Genomic DNA, 7,622 nt, shown 5'->3' with positions numbered 1-7,622 from the left:
GGGAAAGGCCTTGAGGAAAAGGTATCTTCATGACAGCTTTTTTAAAACTGTCCAGGGTTGGGGCGCTGCAGATGTCTGGAGGGAGAGCGTTCCACAGAATAGGAGCTGCCACACTGAAGGCTCTGTCTCCAAAAGTCAGCAGCTTAGTCCGGGAGATGGAGAGGAGATCCAGGTCCGAAGACTATGGTTCCGGGATGGAGTTTGTTGGTGGAGGAGGTCAGCCAGGTATTGGGGGGTAAGGGCCTGGAGGGATTTTTAGGTGAGGAGGAGGAGTTTATAGAAGATATGGTACTTAACAAGGAGCCAGTGGAGGTAAATGAGAGTGGGGGTGATATCCTGCCAGGGCTTAGTGTGCGTGAGAACCCTGGCAGCTGAGTTCTGCACGTATTAGAGTCTGTCCAGGGCATTGCTGTGTACCCCGAACAGGACTACCTACACAGAACAGACACAGTAAGACTTTAAAACCTCACAGCTACAAATCATACGATAGACAATTACAAAACAAAACACAGGCAGACAATATAAAGACTAACAAAATACAGGCAGACAATATCAATACTAACAAAAAACAGGCAGACAAAATCAAGACTAACAAAACACAGGCAGACAAAATCAAGACTAACAAAACACAGGCAGACAACATCAAGACTAACAAAACACAGGCAGACAATTAGTTGGTTAATAGATTAAGGGAGTGATAGAGACCCACAGGCATCCTTTGCACAACCTGTCTATATAAAATAATCTTTTAAACAATCACCTCCTCAAAATTGCTGGTTTTACCTGCTGAAATGTGGGAATTAATGCTAATAAAAGGGGATATCTGTGAATTTGTAACAGTCAGCCATGCATTTAACAAGGTAAATACTGTGTGCACTTGTAGATAATATAAGTAGCCGGACAATTCATTCATTGTCTTATTTTGAAAATCAAAGGCTGATTTCTTAATGCAGAAATTGATTTGCAGCTCTTAAACAAATACTTGTTTTTCTGCAGATACACTTTCTGTAAGGCATATATCAGGCAATATCAGGGTGTTAAAATAACCAGTTCTGATTGATTTTTTTCATGAGCAAACAGTCACACTGACATGAGCTTCATATTATCAGCATAATGATTTCCTACACAAAGCCACAACTGTTTATTCTGTTTCATTGGATTCTTTGTGCGCCCATTATTTCGTCTCATTTTATTGCTTCTTTCAGACTCATGTTTGTCCTCTTCTCTATCGGTTGAAGTCCAATTCCTTTTACTGCTGTGACAATCCAATTTCCCACCAGGGATCAATACAATTTCTTCACTTTTATTGTGGCCCAGGTTTCTCCAAACACATGCTGACATTTGAAGTGGATCTTTCTTTTCTCTCATTATATCGCAGACAGCTCTGGATTAAAACACATCCCTGCTTTCCTCATACAAAAACCATTAAGTGCCAAAGTGGTAAGACTAAATTTCTAGAATTAGATAGCATTATTTGATTTCATCTGTACGATAACTAATATTACTACCATTGTCTTTTTATATGTAGAATTTTGTAATTAAACCTTTCACACCCTAAAAATTCAGGAGGTCTAAAGAAGTATTTGCTCCATTTCCTTAATAATCATTTCACCCTTAAAAGGAAAAAAATGTGTCTTACTTTTATTGTCCTAGTGTGGAAGAAAAAAATGCCACTTTCTCATCCTACCAATAAACCAAACTTAATTGATCATAGGTTCAGTAGTACTTGAGTCAATCAGGCTTGATTACTGAGGCTCCGCTGAATCTAAAAACCCCTTCAGTAGAAACTTTACAGTAATGAGAAGTTTGCCAAAATATCCCAGCAGGCAGCACAGTACGCTGCAGCTCATGATCAAAAGAAATTCGAGAAGAGGCGGGATATAAAACTCATTCTAAGGCAAACCATTATCTCCAAATAGAGGGGAAAGGAAGAGTAATGGGGAATCTTCCCATGTGGAAGCCTTACCAAATGAATCCAAAAGGAATCCACAACAAAGACGAACATCCAAGAGATTGTCCGCTTGGCTCCCGGGTCAGTGACAAATAAGGGTTGGTATGATGTCCAAATCAAAAATATGCTTTAAACTTGTTAAAACAACTTCTTAGATGTGTGTTTGAATGTATAGTTTGCATTTCTGTTGGTGTCATAGTTTTTTATATGACATTTCTACCATTTTTAACCAATTAAAGAATCACAGTCCCAATAAAATGTCAAATGGTGTAACCACAAAAGTATGACAAATATGGAATAATTCACCCTCATACAAGTGTACAAGTGTACTGGTACAAATAAGTGATTTGTTATGAAATATCATCTCAAAGTATATTTAAAATATTTTATTACTAAACTTAGATAATATGGGTTTTGTTGCACTGAGCAAGTTGGTATGTCTTAGACATTAATGTTTTCTCTCTATTCTTGGGTCAGTTGGTTTAAAATTATTTTAAATTTAATTTTTACAGTGTAGTAGAGAGCTAAAATCCTATTCACAGTCACTTTTTTGCGCAATATCAGATTTTTATTGGTTACATTGGTTACACCAATTGACATTTATCGGTTACACCAACTGACCATACTATCTGTTTCTATCTGATTTTGATATTTTAATGAATGTGAACACACTAATAGATTTTTCTTTCATTAACACTAATCTTAACAATCCAAAGCTTGATCCGTAAGGCAACTGGACTCTTCTGTGTTGGGCCATGCGTCTGTGGAGAGGTTTAGTTTCACCAATGTACCGTTCCCTGCCATCTTCGTTACACTATGGCATAAACTACATTACTCCTTTTGCTCTGTGGTGTTTTGTCCTTGGGATGAACCAGTTTCTGTCTCAATGTGTTGGATGGCTTGAAATGAACAGGGATGTTGTGTTTGTTGAAGATCCTCCGGAGTTTCTCTGAGACCCCAGATAGGTATGGAATAACGATGCTTTCGTCATTTGTTGCTGTTCTCCTCCCTGTTGGAAATCCACTTTTTGGAGGTCTTGATGAAGGCCAAGTTGGGGTAACCGCAGGTTTTAAGTGCTTCCTTGATGTGCAGTTGTTCCTTCTTTGTTCCCTCCATTCTTGTGGGTACCTTCTGAGCCCTATGGTGAAGGGTTCTTATTACCCCTAGCTTGTGTTCCAGAGGATGATGTGAGTTGAAGAGCAGGTACTGGTCTGTGTGGGTGGGTTTCCTGTAAATTTCGATGTTGAGGCTTCTGTCCTCTTCAATTTGCACTGCACAGTTCAAAAAGGCAAGGCTGTTACCTCTGACATCTTCCCTTGTGAACTTGATGTTGTTATCTACTGAGTTAAGATGAGTTGTAAAACCTTCTACTTCATCAGAGCAGATTTTGACCCAGGTGTCGTCAACGTATCTGAACCAGCGGCTGGGGGTGTTTCCTATGAAAGAGGAGAGTGCCTTGTTCTCTACCTCTTCCATGTAGAGATTGGCCACTATGGGAGACACGGGGGAGCCCATGGCACAGCCATACTTTTGCCTGTAGAAGTCTCCGTTGAAGGTGAAGTAGGTGGTGTTGAGGCACAGTTCCAACATGTCACAAATGTGGTCCGGTGTGAGAGCCCTTCTTTCCTGGATGGAGAGGTTGGAAGGAGGTGCCTTGGCACTAGAGAGGGCAGCTGAAACCTTGAGCCTGAGTTACCGCAAATTTGAGACCTTTGAGTTGTTGTGGGTGCGTCATTGTCTCTGTACGGTCACTGCAATGCATCAGCTGCAGTCTCTCATTGAGCAGTTGGTTTTGAGCTTTCTGGAGGATTTGTTTGGCCTTGTGTCCTTTCACTGTTGATCTAACCCGTAAACTGCTAGGGATGATCCTTTGCTGTCTGCATTCTCTTGAATCGAACGTGGTTCCTGTAGTCTGCTAATTTCTAGGCTGTCTTTTCGTGCTCTCGCGCCCGCAGGAGGGTATCTTTGCCAAAATGCGAAGCTACATGTCTGTGAAGGTTCTCAGTCATCCAGGTCATGGTAATCCAAAGCTTGATCCGTAAGGCAACTGGACTGGTAGAAATTCTTGAAGACGTTTCACCTCTCCTCCAAAAAGCTTCTTCAGTTCTGACCAGACTGGGGAAGAGCTCGAAAATATAAGCCTCTAACAGTCGTGGGTGTGAGAAGAGGAGAGAGTTTGTTGTTTGCATACACAAGTTTCCACCCGAATACTGCTTGCTTATGTGCATTAGCCTATAGAAATGTGAAATTAAAAACAGATTTCACTGTTTCACTGTTTTACATTATAGAATTATCATTTTAATAATAACAGCAATCATTTTATAATTATCATTATTATTATTATTATTAATAATAATAATAATAATAATAATAATAATAATAATAATAATAATAATAATAATAATAATAAAAAACAAGTAGGACTATTGTCCATAAATTGATCAAATTAGTCTGGAGGTAGTGGTGTATATATAATGTCAAGTGGTGTAACCCGGTTACACCACTTGACATTTCAAATTGAAATCAAACTTTGCAGGCATTATTGTGGACAATTAGCTAAACACTTGACCTTGGGTTGAACATTTAAAACTATTTTTCATATTCATTTAAATATTTTATGATAATTTATGTTTATCAACATTTTACTGAGGTCATACCATTTGACATGTGTTCTAGACATACCTGACCATGACCTGAAAATGCTCTATTTTGTCAAATTTTAGAGAGAGTTACTAGCCTTGACATGTAGCAGTTGTGTTCTTCAGGGGTCCCTCTGTTTGACATCACATCCTGTCACATGATCTTCTGCCTCAAATTTTCCAAAATGGCTCCAAAAAGGGTGGTTACACCAGTTGACATACCAGAAGTTTGACTTGGCAGACATGATTCCCCATGTTAATGGAAATATTCAGAACTGCCATGTTCCTCTATTATTATTTGGTATTAAAAAATACTTGTTTAAGATTATGCCAATGTATTTCAGAGGCTGTTTAGAACATCATAACACATTTTTTCAACAACTTATACTCTTGGTGCTCTATTTTTATGGTTACACCATTTAGACAATTTTGCCATCATTCTCTCAATATTATCTCAAAACTGAATAAAATCAGGCATTTCAAGATAGGGGCCTAAAGAAAAAGATATTTTAAAGTGAATTATAACTTTATTTTGAAATTTTCACATTTTTAAAGTTATTTAAACCTCAGGGACAGAAAAAAATGAGCGGCACCTGTGTTAATGCCAGAATTCATTATTTCCCCAAAAGAAACAGATGGGGCGGAAATGGTTCCCATGGAGGATTTTAAGGCAACAACCACTGCTAGCTAACCAAGAGGAACATTCACATCTGCCTATAAATACACTGATGAGCCCCAGGTCTTTTGGGTTCATATATGGAGGAGCGTGAAGTGAAGCCTTTTTGGGCATATGGGTCTTGTTACATCAAACACAACACACCACAATAACAGCATAATCAATATCATCATTTATAAGACTGTCATGCTTATATATTAAAATATCGATATATTTGTACATGATTGGTCCCATTTCCTGTCTTACCTCCAGTACTGCAAATGTGATTACACAATTAAAATATAACAGTCAAAAGTGGTAGTGTGTGATGCTAGGATAAATTGTTATTCCATAGTATTTGCAACAATTCTTTAGGAGAATATCAGTGTGAGTTCAAGGGAAATTAGTTTATAACACCAGAAAATGATCCAAAGCAAAATCCATCTCTGCATGGCTCAAAGGGATCAAAGTGGAGGCTTCACCATGAATGGATTGAGGTGTACTTTTCATCTATGTTGATATTTAATGCCCTCTGCATGGCTTTTAGTGTATATGTATACTGAGATGTATAGTTGTACTCTTTTTTTCTCAGCCCTCATTATGAAGGATACACTTCCCATAACAGCTCATGCGTGTAGAGAAGCAGCATGGTTAACCTACAAAAAGCTGTTACTCAACAAAAACCTTCCCTTCATGTGTCACAGGGAAGTTATTTAACAAATGAGTGAGTCAGTGCCTGCAGAATAACACCTTCCTTTGACATTGTGTAAAAACCACGGTGCTCACAAAGTTTACAATTTGTGTCAGACTGTTGTTGATGTGTGTTCTCCGTCCTTGTTTTCACAGACACTGTTTTTCTAATGTAACACGTATCTAAAGCTAGCTGACTGCTGACTGTGTTGAAGTGAATGCTTTTTGAATGCCATTTTTAAAAGAACCAAGGTTTTCCATTTTCACTTTGTAAACAAAAGAGAACTTCTTGTTGTGCGAGGAAAACCCTTATTATCTTTCTGTCACAGACAAGCGGCAACCTCCAGCCGCGAGAATTTGAGCCAATGCGGAAGTGTTAAAAACTGCAGTTCATCGAGTATCCACTTGAGGCTGGCTCCGGAAGTAGCGGAAACCACATAAACACCAATTCAAAAAAGCTGACCTTTACAGCAGAAATAAACACGTTTACAGCCTGGTACAAAAAAAGAGTGTAGTCCGGATAGCTCATTTCTCAATCTGCACAGACTGTACAGGGGCAGATTTTTTAATATAACATGGAAATTTCGAAGATATTAAGATTACGACTTCTCCATTATGAGAGGCACAGCTGACTTGATTGACAGGCGGGAACACTGTAGCTGTTGGCGAGGAGGCTCAAAGCCCGCCTCTTTACCTCAAACTCGCTCGACAGCAGTTATTTTGAGTTCAGCATTTCCAATATGGCTTCTGCCAATGATGGGCTTCAAAACAGTGTTTCAGAAACAGATGGGTGACGCCACTGATACTACATCCATTATTTATACAGTCTATGGTCAAAGAAGACTATAAAAAAATATGATGTCTCAGACAGACCTCCACGTAACAACTTTATCCTGTTGGCTAAAAGGCTAAAGGCCCACCTCTTTACCATCACACTAGCTCTACTTAGGTTGAGTTCAGCATTTCCAATATGGCACCCATTGACAATTGGCTTCCAAACAGTGCTCAGGAACAGATGGATGATGTCACGGATACTACATCCTTTTATTATAGTCTTTTTTTTTTACACACACTAACATTTACAGTGTTTTTTAACATTTAAACAAAAAATTTGTGCAAATTTAGATAATCATGCACGCTCATGTGTCTAGATTTGCCAGATAAATGTAAAGCTGAGTACAAATTAATGACTAAAGAGAAATTGGTCTTTCTGTCAGGCAAAGGTTGGGGATAAATTTCACATAATTTCAACTGTTATTCAAGACTTGAGACGAAGAAACTGAGAAAAAACGTGAATAAACATTTCTGACTAAATCTTAATGTTTCTCAAACATTAAGCTCTCCACAAACGTGTTGTATTGAACAGACAAATTATATTCTGCCTGCCACCCTGTGTGTGTGTGTGTGTGTGTGTGTGTGTGTGTGTGTGTGTGTGTGTGTGTGTGTGTGTGCGTGTGTGTGTGTGTGTGTGTAGCTAAGTTGATTATAGCCTTCAGTAAATAATATTGTAAGTTGGAGGTTACAAAATTTAATAACTTGGTTGTCGCCCCAGGCCAGCTGTGAGCAGTAAACATAATTAAACTATATGAGAAATAAAATGACTTTTTTTTAAAGGTAAGAAGTCAAGTTTGATATTTATAGACAGGATAAAAATGTTTTCCCTCACGTTCATTAAAAACATTCAGCA

The 7,622-nt window shown here is 38.4% G+C and overlaps 1 protein-coding gene across 1 annotated transcript; it reads right to left on the bottom strand.

The window, feature by feature from the left end:
- Positions 1-2,576: 2,576 nt before the first annotated feature.
- On the bottom strand, positions 2,577-4,835 carry LOC117816916. The gene is given in 4 exon segments (XM_034689308.1): positions 2,577-2,766; positions 2,768-2,934; positions 2,936-3,638; positions 4,813-4,835. Coding segments are annotated over 4 exon segments (1,083 nt in total).
- Between the last annotated feature and the right edge of the window lie 2,787 nt (positions 4,836-7,622).

This window comes from Notolabrus celidotus, chromosome 1 (assembly GCF_009762535.1).
Source record: "Notolabrus celidotus isolate fNotCel1 chromosome 1, fNotCel1.pri, whole genome shotgun sequence".
NCBI lineage: Eukaryota > Metazoa > Chordata > Actinopteri > Labriformes > Labridae > Notolabrus > Notolabrus celidotus.
The sequence above is the reverse complement of the archived record's forward strand: the minus strand, read 5'-3'. Positions and strand labels throughout refer to the sequence as shown.